The following is a 26715-nucleotide window of genomic DNA, read 5'->3' as shown; positions in this document are numbered from 1 at the left end:
CCACCCACTGTTTGAAACAGAGCCACAATACAAGATTCTCCACATGGTATGCAACATGCTCACTAGTCCCACCAGTACACTTAGGGGCAGGGAGTGAGTTTTTTGTGGATTTGTGTATGTGGTTTTTTTCTTCAGTTTGTAGAGGCTGGTAGGGGACAGTGGGCAGTCAGAGAAGCAGAGTACTGATTAGGGACCCTAGAAAGGCAGCCAAATAGCCAGACAGTGGCACAAGTGAAGCAAACAGAGCTGTAAACAGGGGAGATTGAGTGGGAATTTGTAAGGGGAGTTTGGGGGTGGGATGTATTCTGGTGTTTGTATAGGTCTTGGGCACACACAAAAAATAAAAAAGCATCTATTTAACATTTTTATTACTGACGTTGGCACAAAAAGTGAGTGTGCGCTAGTAAAATCTGCAGATGACACAAAGTTGGGAGGTTTTGCAAATATGGAGGAGGACCGGAATATCCTACAAAAAGATCTGGATGACCTTGTAAACTGGAATAATAGAATGGGATGAAATCTAATAGTCCCTAAATGCATGACTTTGCAGTAACAACAAGAATTTTTGCTATAAGATGGGAATTTATCAGTTGGAAGTGACAGAAGAGGAGAAAGACCTGGATGTACTGGTTGATCACAGGATGACTATGAGCCGTCAATGTGATGTGCCTGTGAAAATGGCTAATGCAATCCTAGGATGCATCAGGCAAGGTATTTCCAGTAGAGACAGGGAAGTGTTAGTACCATTATACAAGGCACTGGTGAGAACTTATCTGGAATACTGTGCGCAATTCTGGTGTCCCATGTCTAAGAAAGAGGAATTTGAACGGGAACAGGTGCAGAGAAGGGGATCTAGGATAATCTGTTCAATTGAAAACCTAATTTATGAGAGGAGACTCAGAGAGCTTGGCTTGTTTAGCCTAACCAGAAGAAGGCTGAGGGTGAGATACGATTGAGCTCTATAGATATATCAGAGGGAGAACTCCTTTCTCTCCCTGGTATTTATTTAAATTAAGTGCCAATGTGGACACAAGAACAAATGTATATAAACTGACCATCAGCAAGTTTAGGCTTTAAATTATGTGAAGGTTTCTACCTATCAGAGGAGTGCAGTTCTGGAACAGCCTTCCAAAGGAAGCAGTGGGGGCAAAAAACCTAAATGGCTTCAAGACTGAGCTTGATAAATTTATGGAGTGGATGGTATGATGAAATTCCCTACAATGGCAGGTGGCCCATCGGCAAGTGCCAGTAGCAAAAATCTCCAGTGGTTGGAGATTGGACACTAGATGTGATGGGCTCTGAGTTACTACAGAGAATTATTTCCCAGGTATCTGCCTTGTGGATCTTGCCCACATGCTCAGGGTCTAACTGATCATCATATTTGGGGTAGGGAAGTAATTTTGCCCCTGGTCAGATTGGCAGAGACCCTGGGGGATTTTTGCCTTCTTCTACGGCATGGGGCACAGGTCACTTGCAGGTTTAAACTACTGTAAATGGTAACTTGAAGTTTTTAAACCATGATTTGAGGACTTCAGTAACTCAGCCAGAGGTTAGGGGTCTATTTCAGGAGTGGGTGGTTGAGTTCTGTGGCCTTTAATGTGCAGAAGGTCAGACTAGATGATTATGATGGTCCCTTCTGACCTTAAAGTCTACGTGTCTATGAGTACATGGTGATGGATGATAAACTATTGTAACCTCATGGTTAGCAGCAAATAAGGTGTTAACATTCTGACCTCCCATTTTGTATAAAAATATAGGCAGGATCAGGCCCAAGAATAATAATATTCTGTACTTTATATGTAGCACTTCCTCCAAGCTTATCTCAAATGGGTTTACAAAAGGTGATACAGTAACCTGAGTTAATGTCATAACAAGATGAGATGTCACACGTATCTTCACATTACTCAGTAAAGTTAATGTGCAATACAGCACAGCACAAAAAGTATCCTGAAAGCAGTCACTACATTATTCAATGATTCATTTATTATTTTCCCAGGTTCCTTATATTCTGTATGGTAGAAGATTCTTTTAACTAGTACCGTATATATTTGTTCATAAGCCAAATTTTTTTTAGTAAAAAAGGGAAGTATCAGAGAAGGGGGTCAGCTTATGAACAGGTATAGAGAGGGGAGAGGTGGGACACAGCCTCTCCCCCAACAGAGGGGGCAAGGAGAGGCAGCACAGCCAGCAAAGCCAGAAGAGTAAAGGCGGGGCCAGAGTCTCTCAGCTTCTGGCCACATCGCAGCTCTGGGGCCGGCAGGTTGCCGCCGCGCCATGCCGCACCACCCAGCCCCGCCTGCCAGAGTGCGCTGCAGCCATGCTGCCCAGGCTGCCAGAGAGGCTCCGGCCAGGCCAGAGACATCCTCTCCTAGCCTGCCCTAGCTAAGATGGAAAGGGATAGAATGGGAAGTGGGGGGGGGTCACTTCCCTGACCCCCAGCATCTCCCCCCCACAAAAAAAATTCCCCACCAGGTGCTGTCCCGGCCCATCAGTATAAGCAGCTGGCGGGCCAGGACACTTCGTTTACTTAGGTTTACCTCCGTGCCTGCAGACACTAGAGATACACAAACCATCTCGGCCTGTCAGCAGCATATCCTGATGGGCTGGAAGCCAAAGTTTGCTGACCCTGGAATTATAGGGTTGGCTTATGAATTTTCCTTATTTATTCATTCATCTGGGGGGGGGGGGGGGGAGGGTCAGCTTATAAACTAACCAGCTTATGATCGAGTATATACGTATGTGTTTGGGAAGACACCATTGTCTCACACAATGCAATAAATTTTGCTTAAGTATGTAGAATCCTATTAATTTAATTTTCTGTCCAACTTTCCCCAGGTTTGATATTCAGTAGAACTTCACAGTATATACTTAGTTTATTCTCTGCACTACCTTCCACCAGGTTCATTCTTTTGACAGTTACATGCAGTCTCTGCTGAAACAGAGCTTGACAGTGTCTGAAAGTTAGTCTTTAACTTCAGTTACATCCAAGTTGGTTCAGTTTGTTAAGGAGATAGCTGAAAAGCATTCAACTATGTCTGAGTCAGAGGGACCAACATGCACATTGAATCTACTTTTCAGCGGACAGCAAGGGCTCAATTAAGGCCCTGGCAGTACATAGTGAGTTGCTGTGCCAGAGTTGGGACAAATAGCTGTTACACCTGTATAAAAGACTAGAGCAGACCTATGCATCCAGGAGTGCTGGAGAGAACAATGTTACTAGAAGTTTTTGCTTCATCTTTAGCAAAAGGTGCTAAACCTCCACTGGATGACAGATTCCCTTTCCCTAGAAGTTTCCAGGATCTGTGGGACTGGGTGGCCATATTCCTCTTTCCTCAGTGGCTCCTTCACACTTCCCTTAGAAAAGTATTTGAAGTAAACTCCAACTTTACTGTGTTTCTTATACCCATCCCAGGGCTATTTCTATGAGAGTGCAATATCTGGCCCTGTATCTGAAAACAGAAATATATTCATACAAGACAAGTTACTATTTAGGAATACCTTTGCACCAAGTATGAAATCTTAAAACAAACCCATTAGCTGCCCAAAGAGGTGATACTGGGATTTTTAAAGCTTCTCTCCCATTTCTGCATAATAAAGAATAGCTGGAATTTGTTCAAACTTTCAGAAACACACACTAAGCAGTTTTGGGTTGCAACCAAACTTGAGAAATGTCTGACAAAAGAGGCTTTGAGAAAGTTGTAAGCAAGTGAGAATTAGGGTTCAGAGTAAAATTTAACTTGTAACTATGTTTTTACTGCTGCACTGCTATACCAGTACATTTTCCATTTAACAATAAGGATATGGAGGCAGATATTACCATATCTGAGGTAGAAGTGAAACTTGAACAGCTTAATGGGACTAAATCAGGGGGCCCAGATAATCTTCATCCAAGAATATTAAAGGAATTGGCACATGAAGTTGCAAGCCCATTAGCAAGAATTTTTAATGAATCTGTAAACTCAGGTTGTACCGTATGATTGGAGAATTGCTAACATAGTTCATATTTTTAGAAAAAAAAGTGACCTGGGTAACTACAGGCCTGTTAGTTTGACATCTATAGTATGCAAGGTCTTGGAAAAAAATTTGAAGGAGAAAGTAGTTAAGGACATTGAGGTCAATGGTAAATGGGACAAAATACAACATGGTTTTACAAAAGATAGATCTTGCCAAACCAACCTGATCTCCTCCTTTGAGAAAAATAACAGATTTTTTAGACAAAGGAAATGCAGTGGATCTAATTTACCCGATTTCAGTAAGGCATTTGATACCGTGCCACATGGGGAATTATTAGTTAAATTGGAAAATATGGGGATGAATATGAAAATTGAAAGGTGGGTAAGGAATTGGTTAACAGTGGATCCTACTGAAAGGTGAACTGTCAGGCTGGAGGGAGGTTGCCAATGGAGTTCCTCAGCAATCAGTTTTGGGACCAATCGTTTTATTACTCACCTCAGCACAAAAAGTGGGAGTGTGCTAATAAAGTTTGCGGATGATACAAAGCTGGGAGGTATTGCCAATTTAGAGAGAGACTGGGATATCATACAGGAAGATTTGGATGACCTTGTAAACTGGAGTAATAGTAATAGGATGAAATTTAATAGTGAGAAGTGTAAGGTTATGCATTTAGGGATTAACAACAAGAATTTTAGTTATAAGCTGAGGAGGCATCAATTAGAAGTAACGGAGGAGGAAAAGGACCTTGGAGTCTTGGTTGATCATAGGATGACTATGAGCCGCCAATGTCATAGCCGTGAAAAAAGCTAATGTGGTCTTGGGATGCATCAGGCGAGATATTTCCAGTAGAGAAAAGGAGGTTTTAGTACCGTTATACAAGGCACTGGTGAGACCTCACCTGGAATACTGTGTGCAGTTCTGATCTCCCATGTTTAAGAAGGATGAATTCAAACTGGAACAGGTACAGAGAAGGGCTACTAGGATGATCTGAGAAATGGAAAACCTGTCTTATGAAAGGATACTCAAGGAGCTTGGCTTGTTTAGCCTAACTAAAAGAAGGCTGAGGAGAGATATGATTGCTCTCTACAAATATATCAGAGGGATAAATACCAGAGAGGGAGAGGAATTATTTAAGCTCAGTACCAATGTGGACACAAGAACAAATGGATATAAACTAGTCATTGGGAAGTTTAGACTTGAAATTAGACTAAGGTTTCTAACCATCAGAGGAGTGATGTTTTGGAATAGCCTTCCAAGGGAAGCCGTGGGGCAAAAGATCTATCTGGCTTTAAGATTAGACTCGATAAGTTTATGGAGGAGATGGTATGATGGGATAACATGATTTTGGCAATTAATTGATCTTTAAATATTCATGGTAAATAGGCCCAATGGCCCGTGATGGGATGCTAGATGGGGTGGGATCTGAGTTACTACAGAGAACTCTTTCCTGGGTATCTGGCTGGTGAATCTTGCCCACATGCTCAGGGTTCAGCTGATTGCCATATTTGGGGTCGGGAAGGAATTTTCCTCCAGGGCAGATTGGAAGAGGCTCTGGAGGTTTTTCGCCTTCCTCTGTAGCATGGGGCACGGGTCACTTGCTGGAGGATTCTCTGCTCCTTGAAGTCTTTAAACCACGATTTGAGGACTTCAATAGCTCAGACATAGGTGAGAGGTTTTTCGCAGGAGTGGGTGGGTGAGATTCTGTGGCCTGCGTTGTGCAGGGAGTCAAACTAGATGATCATAATGGTCCTTTCTGACCTTAATATCAATATCTCTGAATGCATTTGTAAAAGCACCCATCACCATGGTATCTCGGTACTTTTTCAGTAGATTTTATTCACAGCAACAATTAGGTTACAGATCCTCTTTCACTGAATTACCCAACAGCCTTTTTTTCTTGGATTTTTTTAAGTTAAATATTCTGTACTGACAACGATCTAAGAAAAACAAATCTCTAGCTTAGGAATACTCTATGCAAAAGCCATTCTCCAACGGTTCAAACACTGGAAATTCTGGAGAATACAGATAAACCAGAGGAACACATTTGAGGAAGAAAAGGACATATCCTAGCCACTGAAGCCTAGCCACAGGACAGGCAGACAGACAGTCAGCTTCAGAACAGCCTGGAGCCCAGAGGCCAGATGCCATGGCTGGAAGAATTACTTCATCTGCTTGTCATCTGGAATCCGTTTACCACCTATGCCTACAAAGTGACTGTGACCTCTTTCAGACTTAGGTAGTCAGATTTAACATTTTACTTACAGATAGTGATCTTCGTTAAACATTTCTCTTCTTTGCTTTTCTTGTTGCCTTCTTTTTTCTTCCAGTTTATCAGCCTGCAAAATAGAAGGAGATTAAGAATTAAGTGAGAAATAAATGATTTCACTACTTCTTTTTGTTTTAATAGCCCATTAGATTTCACACCCAAGCATACAACAGCCCAAAACACAGGGAAACTATTTTAAAAAGGCTTCAGCCTAGACTGTACTCTTAAAAACAGAGCAGTAGTCAAATACCTCCTGGCAGCAGGGTCAAAAGACTAATTTAACATGTACAAAAAAATTCAGTATAATAGATCAGATTTCCTCCTGGCAAAGATTTGCTTGTTGTGGGAGTGAAGCCATCATCAGAGACCCAGTTACACTTCCTAATTCTCCAGCCACTAAATCAGGTTACCACTACAATAAATTAATTGGTGTAGGTTTCCTTGCGGCTGCTTTGAGAACGTGCTCCATCCTTCGAGATGTGGGGGTGGTGGTTGACTTAGGTACATATATGCCCCCATTTCCATATGGTTTATCCTCAACATCACTGAGGTATGGAAGTGCTAATATCCCTATGATATGGATGGGGAATAGAGACAGAGAGACTAAGTGTCTTGCACAAGATCCCAGAGGAAGCATGTAGCAAGGCATTGAACCAGGGGCCTCTGAGTCTAGTTCCCTAATCCCTGGACTATCCTTCCTCTCTAGGAACTAGCACTGCTGGCTTATAGCAGCTGACAATGCATGCCAACCAGAGGAATTCTCAGCTGACAGCTGCAGCTAGATTTTGGCAGTGCAAATGAGTCAAAGCCAACAAATCTGGCCCAAATGGCCTAATTAATCCCTGGTGTTCAGAAAGCACATCAGAAACTGTGTGTGCAAGTTATCATCCAAGTACACAAGCATTTGCTCGTACAAAACCAATTTCAATGCAAATCACTGCAAAAGTGAGTTCATAGAAGATCTGAAATGCAAATTTATGCACATACATATAGATATCAGATTTTTTGGCTTTTTAAGGCCAAATTCTGGCTGAAGTTGAACCTACGCAGATAATGGGGTGGGGGAAAGACATGCACACACACACACACACACACACACACACACACACTCACTCTTACTGCAACACTGAGGACTCATCTACATGGGGAAATTGACTGGAATAGCGATTGCTGAATAAGCTATTCCATAATAGCTCCCCAGGTTAGCAGCATTCTTGAATTAAAAACTTTATTTTATTCCAGAATAATTACTCTGCTTTGGAATTGCATTAATTGTTCCCAAATAAAAAAAACAAAAAAACAAAAAACAAAACTTATTCCAGAATAGAAGCATCCCCATAGGGAGTGGCTCTGCAACAGTTTATTCTGCGATAGCTACTCTAGTCAATTTCCTCATGTAGACAAATCCTTAAACACTATGCCCAATGAGAGAGTCAACTGAAATGCTGACGCCAAGAAAATCCATAGTACATTCAGTACCACAAATACTACAATATAAGATCTCCAATCTAAAACCGCATAGAACATTTAGAAGTCAGTACCATAAAGCTGGTCTGTGGAGGGCTTTAAAAGTAAGCAATATAAAATTTTGAAGTAAAAACTAATAGAGAACTTTGCAGCAGCACAGAGGAAATAGAGAGTTCTAAATTAATTCCAGTGAAAAAGGTAAGTAGCCAAGTTTTGTGCAACACGTGGTCTCTGGATGACCAGTTAAGACACTTCACTATATTTCAAGCACAAATCAAGAGTTCCAAATCTTCATTTCAATCCTGCTATATTTTTAAATTCTAAAATGCCTGTTTGGTGAAACATTAAGTTTTCACACCACAGGCACGGATGTTACAGCATACCAGACAACTATCCCTAATTTTTAAAATGATGGAAAAAGTATTGGACAAACAGGTACTGAGATCTGATCAGACAGTTAGTTACTTTGCCTTAGCTGAATTCAGGTCCCTTCCCTTCCCCTTCTTTAATAGATATGGCTAATGAAAGACTGGAGGAGGAGGCTTGTGAAACAAATCACTACAGTAGTGAAATCAGTCTTCAGCTTGCACTGAGTAAAGCCATATCATGTCTTGCACCATATTTTGTAAGTGGCTCAAGAATTAAACGAGTAAGTACAACAGTGATGTGGGCATAACTCGGGGACTGATTCTGAAGGGAAAAAAATCAAATCCTCTTTCAATAGGCTACCCCTTAGCTCATATAAACATATCAGAATGAGACACTATAAAGGAGAAGTACTGAAATACTGGCACATACAGAATTAAAGAATGCAAAGCAATTAAAATAAATATCTTGATACAGGTTTCAAAAGCAAACAAGAAGCCAGAGTCTACGTTGACATTTACAAAAATGCAGCCACCCAATGCTCCGATGGGGAAAAGGGTATGTACAGCTTTAGGTTGTGGTTTGTGAAATGTGTTTATAAAACTTGTATCCACCTCTGCAACTCAAAACAGCTTCCCTCAACAGGCCTCAGTCAGCATGACCTCTCCCCCCCTACAAAAGCCAAGACACCAAACAGATCTTGTTGCAAGACCTGCAGGTCAGTAAACGTGGGCTCTGAAGAATTCTACTGACGGAAGTTAGATGCACAGTTGAGGATACCCTAAAAACATCTTGTGTTTCCAGCACCTCATGATTAAAATCAAGAGACTGAGCTCTGGTGTCTCTGTTAATAACAGCAGTATGACAGTGAACCTGAGGTGGTCTATGAAGTAAAGCCAAGACTCAATATATTTAAGGTTTTTATGGTAGGTTAAAACCAATACCCATTCATTTTTGGGTGCATTTAAAAGAAGCCTGTGCAAATTGCTTGGCACAGAAGTAATGTGCTCCATGTAAGCAGAGCCCCTTACGCAGGCAGATACATTTTGCGCAACCTAGAACTTTTTTTTTTTAAAATCCCTGCAGGAATCCACAGTTGTATCTCAATATCAAATGTATCAGAGCAGCTGACAGATTTAGAAAAATCAGCAGGGACACACACCTTTTATCCCTCATCAACAAAGTATCCGTACCTAAAACGAGACTGATCAATGTCAGAGGAAATCTGAGCACACCAGCTATTGCCAGAGTGGCTTCAAATACCACCTTCCTCAAGGGTGACAATTAGGGGGATTTTTAGTATTACAGGCAGGCTTCCATGAATAAGGACATAATGCTTCTTAAAGGGAAGTTGGCACACTGACCTCCCAAAGGGACACATGAACAGTTCACTTCAACAACACATCCACTGTCTCAAGAATTTAACCACCAGATGGTCGTGAATCCATCTTACTGGTGGTGCTGGAAGTCTCCCCAGCATGATGGAAAACTCCTTAACATTGCAGGACTCAAGAGGGTACTATTGGCTGTAACACCAGCCACATTTGTCTCCTCCAGACACATTTTTGTTCATACAGAAAAGCAGGGATTTGTCACATGAGAGTGATTTAGTGTATGAAATACAAACTGTAGGAAATATCGGACTACAATGGATAAAGGCAGCAAGGATTCACCAACAACCGTACAGAATAGGGCTTGAACTAATTGGCCACTGGCTACTGCACTAGCCTTTCACCTATCAGTTTAGCTTGAAATCCTTGCTTAGGTCATAAAAGAAAGTGTGATCTCAAACATCATAAAAGCACTTCACAACTGGCACTCTCTCTTCAAAGAGGGCCAGGGCTGGAACAGCTGTGGTACTGTAGATAAACATGTTCGGAGTGCATTAGGAGAGATGTTTGTAGAAAGCCAGGAATTCTGCAGCCTTCAGCAAATACTAAAAATGAAAAAAGTCTGCTAGTACAGTTACTCGTTACCAAAATACAGAGCACATTGATAAGACAAGATTTATTCCATATTGTTTTCTTTATTTTAAATAGAGAGAACTGCCATTTATGAAGACCCTTAGAGATACACAGCAGCAAAAAGTTAGTTACATGCAATAGCATTCTCACTTCGGTTAATTTGAATCTTTACACCATTTAACTATGTAACTTTAGAATATATGTGCAGGAAATGCTAATGGAATAACAAGCTTATAGACCAGAACATGCCAGACAGAGAAAACAGATCTGACTCAATCATATGGTGTTTGATCTCAGGAAATTGCTGTTGCAGAAACAGATGCTTTCAGAAGTTTTTGAGCTATGCGTGGGGATATCTTGTTCATGGTTTTACACCTGCACCATTTACACTGAAGGCATGAGTTCAACTTTATCTACCTCTCCCCATCCCCAGATGCTTTTGCAGGATTTTCATTCTAAAGACTCTACAATAAAGTTCAAGTTAACTTAAGGTTCTATCAGGAGGACATTCTCATTCTGGGTGGGCTTCTGAGACTTAAAGTCTATAAAGCTCAGCATTATCTGGGATTGTAAGAGTCTCCTTAAAAGGTACCAGGAATGCTGCCTCTGGTCATCTGTTCCCTCCATTCTTACAGATTAGGTACATCCACATCTATCCCAATGCCATACTGGAAAATAGACATCTTCTTTAGTGGTCTCCACTAAAGTTTCTCAGCGAGTGCTCCAGCATCATCACCTAGATGATTTGGGGGGGCAGGGATGGGATGAGGGGAAATTGAGGAGAAGGGCTTGTGGGATTTACATAGCTCAGTGGTACTTGATCAACAGTCTTGAAGATTCCAAATAGAATCTCAGTGAGTCTGCAGAGCTGATCTATGCTCCTCACATTAGCCTGGATTACAGGTACAACGAGCGAGATTGATGATCATTCTTAGCCGAGGCTGATAGACACAAGACAACAAGGAGAACAACAGGCAAACAAATCAATTCTGTTGAAAACATGGAGATCCACCCTTCTCCTATCCACCCTATTGTGCCTCCCAGTAGCAAGGATAAGAGAGTGTATGATTCTATTTTTCCCTCCCCAGAACAAGAATTATTCTTCGCAGCAGGAGAAGGTAGGAGATGACATTGAGCAATATCACATACAGAGGTTGTAGCTACACGTAGTAGCATTGACTTATGATGCAACATCATTACACAAACGCCTCTTTATTATTTGAGGATCTCAGCACAATATCTAACCATCACACATTTTGTAGCTCTTTCCCAACCAACATGAATGTCAAAGTAGTTCTCCAGCTGTGAAAGTTCCAATGCTCCTGCTGACATAGCTAGCTAGCCAGCCATAATCATCTTTCAAACAGTCATGCAATTTATTTTTATTAAATGAATAGTGGCTTTCCCTGAGAAATCACAAACCCTCCCCCTGCTTCATATCCTACAGAAGTCCTCCTTTTGATCAAAGACATGAATGTCGTTGATGCTCTGCAGGTGCAGCTAGCAATTCTTCTAGTTTTCAGATAGATTAGTTATTATTTGCAAAAGCAAACCAAACCAAACTGTTCCATGGATAACCAGGGCCAAACACTGTCTTATTCAGCAGGGCCAAAGTTCTGCAGAATTGGGAAGCTTATTCCCTCCATTTTTACTCTCTTGCCTCCCCACTCCCCATTTCTTCTTCATATCATAAGTGATGTGTCTGCAATCGAGCTGAGATTGTTGAAGGCAAAAGCCAAATCAAAACCCTTTGGTGGCTTTTTAGTGCACTGCAGATCTTTTCTACGAAACAGGGTGGATTATTCGGCATGTTAATATATTTCAGTCAAAAACCCTACCAGTCCCCAGGTTGCTACAAAAAATATCTTCAGACTAGTTGATTATTTTTAAAGTTCCCTTTGATACTTATTTATTTGGTTTGCAAGATTCCCCAACTTGCTTTAAAAATATGAATTTAATTCTAGGAAATAAACAGTTTGTATGGTAGAGGTATTTGCTATGATATTGCACTTTTAAACGAAATCACTATTTAGAATTTTACTACCTACAAGACCTATAAACATTTTACATTCTGTGGATGTGAATGCCAGGAAACTGTAAAAGTAGGAAAACAAAACTGCTACATCAATACTTTTTCCAGGTATAACTGTAGTTACAGCAGACTTGAAACTTGTCCAGTTGTCATGGGCAATAAATCAATATATAAAATGGATGAATAAAGTTTGTTTCCCTTTCCCCCTCCCTCGTCATAAATGCTCATAGAAAAGCCTGGAGAAGGGGGATTTTTGTGCATGGGTTTGTAACTATTCATGACAGCTTTACAAGGTTCCAGGAGTAGCCATTTAACGCCCCGAAACTGCAAGTTAACGGTGTGTGGGTAAACCACAGGAAGCCCCATTAGTCTCAATGGCCATTCTGTGCAGGGGGGAGCCTGCAAGAGTAAGTGCATGATCAAAATACAATATAGGAACAAATTATCAAACTATCAATTTGTAAACACCTGGAGAATAACAGAATTCAGGAATAGCCAGCGTGGATTTGTCAAGAACAAATCATGCCAAACCAACCTAATTTCCTGCTTTGATGAGGTTACTAGCCTAAGGCATGGAGGCTGGGGGAGGGGAGAAGGGAGCTGCAGACATGACATATCTTGATTTTAGTAAGGCTTTTGACAACTCCACATGACATTCTCATAAGCAAACTAGGGAAATGAGGTTGAGACGAAATTACTCAAGGTGGATTCATAACTGGCTGAAAGACCACCCTCAAAAACAGTAGTTATTAATAGTTCGCTGTCAAACACAAGAACATAAGAATGACCATACTGGGTCAGACCAAAGATGCATCCAGCCCAGTATCCTGTCTGCTGACAGTGGCCAATGCCAGCTGACCCAGAGGGACTGAACCTAACAGGTAATGATCAAGTGATCTCTCTCCTGCCATCCATCTTCACCCTCTGACAAATAGAGGCTAGGGACACCATTCTTTACCCATCCTGGCTAATAGCCATTAATGAACTTAACCTCCATGAATTTATCCACTTCTCTTTTAAACACTGTTATAGTCCTAGCCTTCATAACCTCCTCAGACAAGGAGTTCCACAGGTTGACTGTGCGCTGAGTGAAGAAGAACTTCCTTTTAAACCTGCTGCCCATTAATTTCATTTGGTGGCCCCTAATTCTTATATTATGGGAACAAGTAAATAACTTTTCCTTATTCACTTTCTCCACACCACTCATGATTTTATATACCTCTATCATATCCCCCCTTAGTGTTCTCTTTTCCAAGCTGAAAAGTCTTAGTCTCTTTAATCTCTCTTCATATGGGAGCCATTCCAAACCCCTATTCATTTTAGTTGCCCTTTTCTGAACCTTTTCTAATGCCAGTATATCTCTTGAGATGAGGGGACCACATCTGTATGCAGTATTCAAGATGTGAGTGTACCATGGGTTTATATAAGGGCAATAAGATATTCTCCCTCTTATTCTCTATCCCTTTAATGGTTCCTAACATCTGGTTTGCTTTTTTGACTGCTGCTGTGCACTGCATGGACGTCTTCAGAGAACTATCCATGAGGACTCCAAGATCTTTCTCCTGATTAGTTGTAGCTAAATTAGCCCCCCCATCATATTGTCTGTATAGTTGGGGTTATTTTTTTCCCATGTGCATTACTTTACATTTATCCACATTAAAATTTCATTTGCCATTTTGTTGCCCAATCACTTAGTTTTGTGAGATCTTTTTGAAGTTCTTCACAGTCTGCTTTGGTCTTAACTATCTTGAGCAGTTTAGTATAGTCTGCAAACTTTGCTACCTCACGGTGTACCCCTTTCTCCAGATCATTTATAAATAAGTTGAATAGGATTGGTCCTAGGACTGACCCTGGGGGAACACCATTTATTACTGTTCATTCCTACCCTGTTTCCAGTCTTTTAACCAGTTCTCAATCCATGAAAGGATCTTCCCTCTTATCCCATGAGGACTTAATTTACATATGAGCCTTTGGTGAGGGACCTTGTCAAAGGCTTTCTGGAAATCTAAGTACACACTGGTTCCCCCTTGTCCACATGTTTTTGACCCCTTCAGAAAAAACTCTAATAGATTAGTAAGACATGATTTCCCTTTACAGAAACCATGATGACAATTTATGTTCTTCTATGTGTCTGACAATTTTATTCTTTACTATTGTTTCAACCAATTTGCCTGGTACTGACATTAGACTTACCGGACTGTAACTGCTGGGATCACCTCTAGAGCCATTTTAAAATATTGGTGTTACATGAGCTATCTTCCAGTACAAATTCTGGCCTCCTCCTCTGACCACTTTACATAGCTCCAGAAGACTAAGGAGGCATTCCTCCTGCACAGGGGCAGTGTATAAACTGCCCCTCCCCCCCATCACAGTCCCTAGTACAGGAGTGAGAGCATGTTGCAATCTGGAAATTTTTCCTGGGGCTCAGCTGGGAGGGTTTTGGGGGAGAGGGCTGTTATAACTTATGCTAAAGGACACATTAGCCCCCAGAGGTGCCTAAACTCTTGGAAGTGCAGCATAGAATCTGCCCCAGGACTTTGAAGGTCCAACAGCCAAGAGATCACTACTATGTGACAAAGTAAGCCATGCAATTATTTTAGACTGAAAGTTGGGGGGATAGCTTGAAGGGATGGTTTTGTTTCCCCCAAACAGGTCCATTTAATCTTTTACAATGTTTTTATTATGTATTTGCTTCTGTAAACTGTCAATACATACCAATTTGGGGTTCTAAATTGAAGTTTCCTGTAATCTGCATTATAGTGGTTCTAGTTAGTCTCCCAAGGGTTTCTTACAGACACCGTATCCCTGTCCTCTGGAGAGAAGCAGAGACCGTGGGTTGGGGGTGTGAAGTTCTGTCAGCATATAGAACATTCTCTGTCCCAAACAGCATCAGGAATGGGGAAAAAAATTAAGCAATTACTGCTTTCTTAAAGATTGGGTCCAATGTCTTGGGGGTTGTTGGGGACCCTTTTACCCCATACAAATGATGTCCCTGGCAGAGAGAGGCAAAGGTTGAAGCCTACATAGTGGAAAAGGGAATGTGAGAAAGCTGCAGTCTGCCTTCCAGAGCAGAGCCACAGAACCACCTATGGAGATCATTATGGGCACAAGGCAATCTCACAGGCAGCCTTTTGACTCCCTAATGCATCCAGAAGGATGGAGGTTGGTGTCATTGAGTAGATAGACAACTTCACATCCCCACACAACGGGGATTTGGGGTGGAGGCAAACAGCGGCCCAGAGAATGTTTTCCCAGAAAATGTTTCCAATTTTTGATGAAAAACAATGCCACATGGTTTAATCCAGCCATGTTGGAAAATCTAATATCTTGGGCCATTTCCCGTATGTTTACAGTCTTGAAAAAACATTTTGGTCCAAGGCTCATATACAGATGGGACATTCAAGCTGGTCAGCTAGCACAACTTGGTAAGGTGATGGACAAATAGGAACTCTGATACTGCAGTGATGGCATTACCACTGATGCAGGACTGCAGACAGAAAGAGAGCAATAGGAGGTAAGGCCTAGTGCATGTCAGTGAGCATTACCAGGCACACTATCAGTGATAGTCTGGCTGATAGGTCAGTTATGTGCAGACAGGGTGCCACAATACATGGGCTCTTAGAGACTATGTGGTCACATAGCATTAAGAACTGGACTCTCAGACTTCAATAGGGCCTGGGATTTCATCCTGAGCTTCCACAACTTCTTTTGAAGTGCACCTGAGACTGGGGTAAATACCTCCCAGCAAAATCATGTCTGCACTTGCATTTTAGAAGAATGGACAGGCTTAACGGTTTGCAGTTTCACCATGACCTCAGTGTATGAAGGCATTTCCATCTGAATTTGCAGATTTAGATCTGAAAGTGCAGCATTAGAGAAGTTCACCATAGACATTACCGATTCTCAAACTGTGGGTTGGGACCCCAAAGTGGGTCACAACCCCATTTTAATGGGGTCACTAGGGCTGACTTAGACTTGCTGTGGCCTGGGGCCAAAGCCTGAGCTCCACCGCTTAAGGGCTTCATCCCTGGGTGCAGGTTACAGGCCCCCTGTCTGGGTCTGAAGCCCTTGGGCTTTGGCCCTCTGCCCAGGGTGGAGGGGCTGGGGCAGGCTCAGGCTTTGGTCCTGTCTTGGGGCCATGTAATAATTTTTGCTGTCAGAAGGGGGTCGTGGTGCAAGAAAGTTTGAGAACCCCTGCCTTAGAGCATTGTTCTGTGGCTTCTTACCCTTAATTCTGTTTACAGTGGACACTGAAGACATTATGACTTCATCTACATCAATGGGACAACCCTTTTCAACATCAGTTGAGGAGGGTCTAGGGTAGCCATCTTCATTTCATAAATTCAGACATTACATCATGCTACACAGGTAAAACAGGGTATTTCTGTACAGCTGCCAATGCAGAGCTTTCTGTTTAATATATAGAACATCTGTCCATTGGCCTTTCCAACTTTTGACGAGATGGTGTAATTCTCTAGATACATTCCCTGAATCAGAGCAGAGTTATCCTTACTGTTCTCAACCCACACAAAAATCAGCCAAAACAAAAGGATATTACAGTACACCCTCCACCTCCAGAACTGGTTTGTTTACATTTTGGACCTCCAATATACCTTGTTTTGAAGCTAGCATGATGGAGTATACTCCCAGGCCAGTAGGTGATCAATGGTCCTATAGGCACATCACTCTGGTCTGGTGACTGTCAGTCATACGTACTTCTGGCAGATTTAACAGGTTCCTCTCTTAGAGAGATGAGCCACAGGGGTTCCAGCTCTGCACATCTTCTTGGAGGAACAGTTATTTCTAATCATTAGGTATAGAACTCAAATAACCTAGAAGTTAAAGCTGCAGGAACAACTTATATGGCACCCAGAACAACCTTCTTCCCTACTAGAGCCACAGAAATCAAAGTGAGTTTGTGAGCACAGCACAACGTCAGCTCAGATTTCATCTAAGGGGATATGCAAAATTTCAGATGAAGGACCAGCTCCTCAGCTGGTGTAAATCAGTATAGCCAGTTTACATGAGCCAAGGATCCATCCCATAGGATTCATCCAGGTAAAGCACTGCTCCAGTGAGATATTCTGGCCATTGCAGACTCAAACAAGTCTTACCTTTTCTCTTTGAATCATTTTCATTGTCAGGATTTCAGCTTCTTCAGCCTCCTTCTTGATTCTTGCATATTCTTCTCTCTTTAGCTATATGGTATTGGGGGAGAACACATACACAGACAATGCAGTTTGGCTTTTGTATTGCACCTCTTCCAACCCTAAATTTTTATTCTGATGAAGTTACAAAGAAAAAGGAAAAAAATCAAACATGTGTGCCCCCTCACTGTAATTAGAGAACGAAGACATGAACTGTACAATAGCTCCTCCATGATGTTAGTTTTGAACAATTTGTTATCAGTAGGTAGTTATGCAAGCATCCATACTGGGTCCCCAGGGGTCTGTACTATTCAACATATTCATAAATGATCTGGAAAAAGAGGTAAACAGTGAGGTGGAAAAATTTGCAGATGACACAAAACTACTCAAGATAGTTAAGTCCCAGGCAGACTGCAAAGAGCTACAAAAGGATCTCAGAACTGGGTGACTGGGCAACAAAATGTTAGATGAAATTCAATGTTGATAAATGCAAAGTAACGCACATTGGAAAACAATCCCAGCTATACATATAAAATGATGGGGTCTAAATTAGCTGAGACTACTCAAGAAAGATCTTGGAATCATCGTGGATAGTTCTCTGAAGACGTCCACGCAGTGTGCAGCGGCAGTCAAAAAAGCAAACAGGATGTTAGGAATCATTAAAAAGGGGATAGAGAATAGAGGGAGAATATCTTATTGCCCTTATATAAATCCATGTTATGTTCACATCTTGAATACTGCATGCAGATGTGGTCACCCCATCTCAAAAAAAGATATATTGGAATTGGAAAAGGTTCAGGAGAGGGCAACAAAAATGATTAGGGGTATGGAACAGCTTCTGTAGGAAGAAAGACTGGGACTTTTCAGCTTGGAAGAGAGATGACTAAGGGGGATAGGATAGAGGTCTATAAAGTCATGGTTGGTGTGGAGAGAGTAAATAAGGAAGTGTTATTTACTCCTCATAACACAAGAAGTAGGGGCCACCAAATGAAATAGGCAGCAGGTTTAAAATAAACAAGTATTTTTTCACACAACGTACAGTCAACCTTTGGAACTCCTTGTCAGAGGATGTTGTGAGGGCCAAGACTATAACAGGGTTCAAAAAAGAACTAGATAAATTCATGGAGGATAGGTCCATCGATGGCTATTATCCAAGATGGGCAGGGAGGGTGTGTCGAGCCTTTGTTTGCCAGAAGCTGGGAACGTGTGACAGCGGATGGATCACTTGATGATGATGTGTTCTGTTCATTCCCTCTGGGGCACCTGGAATTGGCCACTGTCAGAAGACAGGATACTGGGTGAGATGGACCTTTGGTCTGACCCAGTATTGCCGTTCTTATGACTGACCTTTACAAGCGTGTATGCTCTTAATAATGAGGATAATACTTACAGCCCTCAAAAGGTGGGTTGGTGTGTTGATTGACTAGTTACTGTTTATGTAGCATGTTGAAAATATGAAGGGCAACTTCGGTGGCATTATCATTAACCTCATTATTTTAAAGGTGATCTGCAACATTGTTTACACACACTTATATAGCAGTCTTCTCATTTCCTACATTACAGAGAAGTCTTTCAACTCCACCTTTTCTTTGTCTCTTTTGAAGTCTCATGACTTTATTTCTTTTGTCAAACAACTGGGAGTTCATTTTACAGCCACATGGAACGGTGGGCCTCAGAGGGGGAAAGAAAAAAAACAACAAAAACAATATTTTGTAAATTAAACTAAAAAAATCACATGTATTCCTCCTGACCTTTTGCTGATATTTAGATTGCAAGAGTCTGATGTGTTGTCTTTGCCTAGCTTCAGCCTCGGATTCAGTTCCACCTAGAAAATACAAATTGCATTCTGCATGTTAGAAAATGTTATGCCCAAGTTGTCAGCAACAAGAGATACTAATATAATAAATACATTAGGCATACATGAGAATATTTTCATAATCATGCTGATAAAAATGAGAGATTGAAGAGGCCTATTTTAACTTTTTGCCCATCTCTTTTTCTAATGTCAGTTTTTCTCCAGCACAGGATTGTTATTTGCAGAATATTCTTCACTGTATTGTCCTTTTTACTGGTAAATGACTGAAGTTATGAGGGTTCGTCATTTTACTTGAGAGACTATTTCACGGTTTAACAGTGTCTTACTTTCTAGATTAATTTCCTGATGGTCATCCTAAATTTTCTTTTGCTCAGTTTATTCAAAAAACTGTATGTTGGTGCTAGATTTGGTCCAAAAAAAAGTATTTCACAAAAATACTTTTCCAAAATTGATAGAAATTTTTATTGAGGTTTCTAATTGGATGGCCCCTAACCATCAAAGCACCTAACATCAGTGAAAACACAGAATTTGCTCTTTATTAGCAAGGGGGAAAACACCACAATTTTTAAAGCAATCAAAAACCTGATTGAAAACACAAGCCTCACCTGCATCTTAGCCTTACCAAACCAAGGTTCAAATAGTAGGAAGTATAGTTTTCCGAGGCATGGGTCCTCCATTGAGAGCACCCAGCCTCTAACCATGAATCTGTAAACTCTAGAACAGGACAGCAAGAGGGACCCAATAGATCTTCACTCTCATGGCAGGGCATGGAGAAAGAAGTGAATTGATTTAAATCTCATTATTCTCAGTTCTTGTGCTAGGCTACTCTGAACAATTCCTCTTTTCCATGATGTTCCCTCCATTTATAGAAGGCAATCGGGTCTCCCTTTGTTGTTTGGACAAGCTAATTCCTTTAATTGCAGCTCCATAATTATTTCTGACAGGTTTCAGAGTAGCAGCCATGTTAGTCTGTATTCACAAAAAGAAAAGGAGGACTAGTGGCACCTTAGAGACTAACACATTTATTTGAGCATAAGCTTTTGTGAGCTACAGCTCACTTCATCGGATGCACTCCCCATTGTATTTTCCACTGAATGCATCCGATGAAGTGAGCTGTAGCTCTCAAAAGCTTATGCTCAAATAAGTGTGTTAGTCTGAGGTGCCACAAGTCTTCCTTTTCTTTTTGCATAATTATTTCTATTTTTCTTCCCTGCATTCCTTCCTGTTGGTCAACATCTTTGTCATTACAGAGGTACCCAAGACTACAAAAGCTGGTTGCATGAGTGCTACATACAGAACTATTACCTTCCTAGTCTGTGCGGACACCCTGAGGCTTAACTTTACACACCTGTGTAGTCCCCCTAGGAATCAATGGGACTATGTAGTATGCAAGACAATATACCTACTATTGGCACTATAATCAGCACACAGTCGGTACTATAAATAATTTTTCCAGGTTGAGCATTTTTGTGTTACTTCCTGAACCCTTTTCTAGCCTCTCTGGAGCCCTGTGTATTATTTCCCCCCCTCCCTGGTATTGCCAACACTTTGCCTTTTAGTGTCATCTGCAAATTTAACATCAGCTCCAGCTCCTGATGTTAATTAAAGCCATGTGCATAATCAATCTCCAATGGAGGAACACCACTGGACATCAGCCACTACTCAATATATTGCAGTTCATCATTACCCTTTGCTTACAGCCTGCCAGCCAGTTTTCAATCCATTCAACAGGGCTCATATCCAAGACAACTTGAATTAATTTTTCAGATAAGATTTTTTGAAGCAGTATATCAAAATGTTTTAGTCAAATCAAAAATGTGTTACATTTTATATTCACTTTATATATATAAAAAACAACAATGATGGTTGTCAGGCAGGATTTGTTCTTTATAAACTTACGCTAATTTATTGCTTAGAGTTCTATTATCTCAGGGAAAGTATGGAACTCAAGTTTATTTGTTTGTTCTCTATGGTACCTGAAATTATGTAGTCCCAGAAAGGTTGGATGTCTGCCAGTCGCAGAAATAGTGCAGATTTGGAATTCTTACAGTATTTAATCAAGGTAGCCAAGCAATTGTAGAACTTCAGTTTGAGGAAATCTGAGGATTTGGACACTAAAAATACAGTCTCTCTAAAAAGAGTCACTCTCAGAGAAGAGGCATTAAAAGAATTTGCGATCTAATAAGCCTATTTAATTGTACCATTAAAAATGCCATTGGGAATCTTTCTTCAAGCCTCTGCTGGCCCTCTTAAGCCCACATGAGCCAGTATAGAGCTAAAGTTCTTAATGCCAGATATTGAATATAGTGGACAATTCTCACTATATTCATTTCTCAGTCATCCATGTGTATTTGCTTCAATTTGGAAAGTACCAGCAGTAACTGTTGATGTAGCCTCCTCAAATGCTGAAGTTTCTACATGTCAGAAGCCTGTTATTTCTTTTCACTGTAGATACATATCAGATGTGAAGTCCCCAAGGAAGTGAATCTGCCTTTTAATCTGTGTTAATTACTGTGCATTTCCCACAATTCTGATTCCTCTGACGGAAGCTCTGAGGCTCCCTCTTAGTCATTCCACTCACTTTATGGAGTTGAGAACACACACCAACAGCTCTTTAGTTTCATTCACATTAGTGATCAATGGCTCCAGGTCTAGTTGGCAGCTGGTATCAAGCAGAATACCCCAGGGGTCGGTCCTCGGGCGGTTTTGTTCAATATCTTCATTAATGATCTGGAGGATGGTGTGGATTGCACCCTCAGCAAGTTTGCAGATGACACTAAACTGGGAGGAGAGGTAGATACGCTGGAGGGTAGGGATAGGATACAGAGGGACCTAGACAAATTAGAGGGTTGGGCCAAAGAAATCTGATGAGGTTCAACAAGGACAAGTGCAGAGGCCTGCACTTAGGACGGAAGAATCCCATGCACCGCTACAGACTAGGGACCGAATGGCTAGGCAGCAGTTCTGCAGAAAAGGACCTAGGGGTGACAGTGGACAAGAAGCTGGATATGAGTCAACAGTGTGCCATTTTTGCCAAGAAGGCCAATGGCATTTTGCGATGTATAAGTAGGGGCTTTGCCAGCAGATTGAGAGATGTGACTGTTCCCCTCTATTCGACATTGGTGAGGCCTCATCTGGAGTACTGTGTCCAGTTTTGGGCCCCACACTACAAGGAGGATGTGGAAAAAATTGGAAAATGTCCAGCGGAGGGCAACAAAAATGATTAGGGGACTGGAACACATGAGTTATGAGGAGAGGCTGAGGGAACTGGGATTGTTTAGTCTGCAGAAGAGAAGAGTGAGGGGGGATTTGATAGCTGCTTTCAACCACCTGAAAGGGGGTTCCAAAGAAGATGGATCTAGACTGTTCAGTGGTAGCAGATGACAGAACGAGGAGTAATGGTCTCAAGTTGCAGTGGGGGAGGTTTAGGTTTGATATTAGGAAAAACTTTTTCACTAGGAGGGTGGTGAAACACTGGAATGGGTTACCTAGAGAGGTGGGGGAATCTCCTTCCTTAGAAGTTTTTAAGGTCAGGCTTGACAAAGCCCTGGCTGGGATGATTTAATTGGGGATTGGTCCTGCTTTGAGCAAGGGGTTGGACTAGATGACCTCCTGAGGTCTCTTCCAACCGTGATATTCTATGATTCCTCTTTCTCCTGCCGTAAGCTCTGAAGTTCTTGCTCTTTTCCAAGGGTGTAACTTGAGCCATTTCAAGAAAATGCACATGAAGGCAACATTAGTATTAACAGATGTGAGCTAATAAGGGGGCAGAATGCAAAGTTCACCAGAACTTGAAGGAAAAAAAAACAAAAACAACTTGCCTCCTAACCACTGGGAAGTTTTCCATGGCAGAGATATGCATCTCAGGAGGATTAAGTCATCTATTTCTGTAGAACTGTCACCATATACCCTTTGAACCAAGTTCTTATCCATGGTCATTAGGTATCTCCATGCACAAGGAGGCACATAGCCCTGACTAAAACGTGCCTTGATTAAAAGGACCCCCGAGTCCATGTCCTTCTGGATGATAAAGAAGGTGGAGGCTTCCCCAGTCAGAATTAACACCTTGCTAGCCTTGTCTACACTACCAAAGTTGCCCACTGGCAATAGGAGCTGCTGAAACAGGGAGGAACATGGTTTGACAGGAATTATCAACAAGGACAAGCCACATTCAGAATAATTTCAGATAGGCTAGTGAAAGCCTGTTGCTGATTGTTTATCCAGAGGGGAGGAGGACTCTCCCACACAGATGTTAGGAGAGAGGCAGAGTGGAGGAGAACTCTCTCTGTTCAGCAACTAGGATGCAGACAGTGAACCCTTCCCCCACAACACACCAAGCCAGGACAAGTGAGTGACAGTTCCTTTTCCTTTCCAGCAGCTGGGAAATGCACTTTCAAAGTTAAACACCCACTAGCTAGTGGTTGATATGGAAGCAGGTGCCTTAGGACAGGAAGCCCAGCACCTTCCTCCCCAGAAGATGGGGGAGGGGTGGGCTTTTCACTTCTGCAACATTCCACCGCCACTCTTCCATCGAAAGCAGAGGAGGGCAAACTACAGCCCGCGGGCCACATCTGGTCCATGGGACCCTCCTGCCCAGCCCCTGAGCTCCTGGCCCAGGAGGCTAGTCCCCAGACTCTTCCCCCCGCAGCCTCAGTGCGCTGCCGGCACAACGCTCTGGGCGGCCGGGTAGCACAGTTGCAGAGCCGCAGCCTGACCTGGTGCTCTGGGCAGTGCAGTAAGGGGGCAGGGACCAGGAGGGGTTGGATAGAGGGCAGAGGAGTTGGGGGTGGTGGTCAGAGGGCAGGGATGTGGATAGGGGCAGGGCAGTCAGGAAGGAGGGGGTGGGGTTAGATGGGGCAGCAGGGGACAGGGGGTGGTGGATGGGGTAGGAGTCCCGGGGGTGCTGTCGTCAGATAGGAGGCAGGGGCCAGGCCACGCCTGGCTGTTTGGGGAGACACAGCCTCCCCTTAACTGGCCCTCCATACAATTTGGAAACACATGTGGCCCTCAGGCCAAAAAGTTTGCCCGCCCCTGATCTAAAGCATTCATTCAGTCTTGAGCTAACAAGTTTAGACCTTCAGTTCCTAAATATCTTGTAAGTTTTTCAAACCCTGCAGTTCACTTTTGCCTTCCATACACCTCCTTAGCCCTGTATTCTACCTCTTTCAAGATTGCTTGAAAGAAAGATTTCACTCCAGTTTCATGTACTGTTTTTCAGTTATACTGTTCTTATTTAAAAACAAAGCACAACTACAAAGGCTGGTTTGTGAATGAGGTTTCAACTTCATCAATAGTCTCTATGCATGAGGGAAGGCAAAAAGCCACCTTAACTCTTTGCCTACCTTCGTACATAGACAGCAAAATTGCAGCAACGTGGATCCCAAATTTTATAGAAATTTAGAACTGGAAGGAACCTCAAGCAATGATCAAGTCCAGCCCCCTGTGCTGAGGTAGGACCAAGTAAACCTACACCATGTCTGACAGGTTTTTGTCAAACTAGTTCTGAAGAACTTCCAAGGATGGGGATTCCCTTGGAAACTTATTCCAGAGCTTAACTACCCTTATTGTTAGAATGTTTCCTGTAATATCTAATCTAAACCTTCCTTGCTGCAGATTAAGTCCATTACTTCTTGTCCTGCCTTCAGAGGACAATAAGAACAATAGATCATCATCCTTTTTATATCTCTAACGTATCTGAAGACTTATCAGGTCCCCTCCTGCCCAGTCTTCTCTTCAAGACTAAACACACCCAGTTTCTTTAACATTTCCTCATAGGTCACTTTTCCTAAACCTTTTGATCATCTTTCACAAAAATGTGGCTGCTCTGAATGATTTTTGGTAGCCAAAATGAATCATTTACAAAATACTTTATGTTCCTTCCTTGAGCAAAAGTTGATATGATCTGCAGTTTAGAAATTACAACCCACACCCACAGTTTGATTCATTGACCTATTGGCCATCCGCCCCGAAACTTGAAAAATGTGATCTCCCACTTTAGTTTCATTGTAAACACCAGTGATTAGGGCACCACATAATGTACTTTAGGAAGAGGATGTAAGTAGTTTCATGCCCTCTTCTGAAAGTCCAGTCTGGGGTGCAACCAGCTGAGTAGAGCCAGAAGAGTTTAGAAAAACAGCAAGTCAGACATACTGGTTAACCATTTCCCCCATCCCCTTATTGTTAGAATTCACCTTAAAAAAAGGAAGCCATTTTTAAATTCCAGCCTAATGCTGCACTTACTTTTATATTTGTGTCTATTTTTGTGGTTATAATTTTCATGTTACAGTTTCCAGTGCTCTCAGCCAAGTCACTCACTGTGTTTTCTTCAAGTTGTTCTTCCATTGCCTAAATAACTATTCAAAATATGTAAGTGATAATGTTTTACAGGGTTTTCTGCACCAGTCAGATGAAATTTCATGAAGGCGAAAGCTATGTATTTATGTTTTAGGAACTTCTTCATAGTCAAGTTCATTAAAATCCCACCAAGAGTAGCTATTATCGCTAACATTTTAACCATTATTTGGTATTTTTTTTTTTTTTATAATCCACCGAGTCAGCTCACTTCTATTTCCTTACCCAGTTTCTGTGGTTTCAGGTTAATTGGTCCCGGCCGGTGCTGTTCCTTCCACCTCTCCAAGTTCTCCAGTTCTTTGTTGGCAACTAAATCAAAAAGAAAACAATCAGCATACAGAAATAAGAGCCACTACTGTAAGGAACTTGTACTACTGTTAAATTACATCACATTAAAAACTATGTGCACTCAGGGGCAGGTCGACTCTATTCTCCACAAACATAGTTCAAGCTACACTAATGGCTGGTCCATATGAAAGATTAATGAGCCTATGGTGCCAGCTACTAGCTAGGGGACTGCTTTAATCTCTGAAAGCCTTGAGTTCAAATCCTATTATTGTTGTCTTAAGCAGGGCTGGCTACTATAGATATATAGACTATAGTCATGGTAGTTCCTGGCTGGTAGCTCTCCCTAATAATACCAGCAAGTTACCTATTTAAAATTATATAAATAAATGCATAGAACTCCCAAGACACGTGCCATCTGTCACTGCTCACTTATGCTGCTTTTTGTTCTTTCCCTTCCCTGCATTCATCTCTTCTCTATGGATATTATAGGCTGTGGGACCATCAAGAAAGTTAGTCTCTTCGCTGCAGCCATTTTTGGTCTATGGAAACTAGCTGCACTGCCCTCCCATTAGTTCCCCAGCCCAGCAGACCTTCCTGTGACGTGCAGAGTTATGGCACCCCTACTGAGCAGGGCAGGGCAGGAGCAGGCTGGAGAAGATGGGGTGGGGATTGTGGCAGTTCTGCATCTTGGCAATTCGCCTCTGCATGGGGACTATGGCAACAGGGGACACAATCTAGGGTGGTACTTGGGCTGTTCTAACCTGCTCCAGGGGCCAGTCTGATCCTTGCCAGCTTTAGTAAAGGGAAAATAAAACCTCCACTCTCAGACTGCCTACACAGTAGGGTAAAATGTGTTCTGCTGAACATATGTTCAGACCTACCTTCTTTTCTAGTGAAAACAAGGCCTTAGTCACCCATGCCACTCTCCACTAGCACTGGGAAGAATTCCCCCGCTTGTCATTTTCCTTGTCTGTAAACCATCTTGGCCCCAATCCAGCAAGGTGCCTGCAGAGCTTTAAGCATGTGCATTGCACTCAAAAGTTTTCTGCTGGACTGGGGCCCTA

The 26715-nt window shown here is 42.0% G+C and overlaps 1 protein-coding gene across 1 annotated transcript in view; it reads right to left on the bottom strand.

The window, feature by feature from the left end:
• The window catches only part of EPSTI1 (epithelial stromal interaction 1), an 82517-nt gene that overhangs the window by 42489 nt on the left and 13313 nt on the right, over nt 1-26715 (bottom strand). The window contains exons 3-6 of the mRNA XM_077811902.1: nt 25589-25672; nt 18948-19021; nt 17164-17247; nt 6217-6290 (exon numbers count right to left, since the gene is read on the bottom strand). Of these exons, the coding sequence (XP_077668028.1) occupies nt 6217-6290; nt 17164-17247; nt 18948-19021; nt 25589-25672 (316 nt within the window). The remainder of the gene's footprint in view (nt 1-6216; nt 6291-17163; nt 17248-18947; nt 19022-25588; nt 25673-26715) is intronic.

This window comes from Eretmochelys imbricata, chromosome 1, assembly GCF_965152235.1.
Source record: "Eretmochelys imbricata isolate rEreImb1 chromosome 1, rEreImb1.hap1, whole genome shotgun sequence".
NCBI classification, from domain to species: Eukaryota; Metazoa; Chordata; order Testudines; family Cheloniidae; genus Eretmochelys; species Eretmochelys imbricata.
The sequence above is the reverse complement of the archived record's forward strand: the minus strand, read 5'-3'. Positions and strand labels throughout refer to the sequence as shown.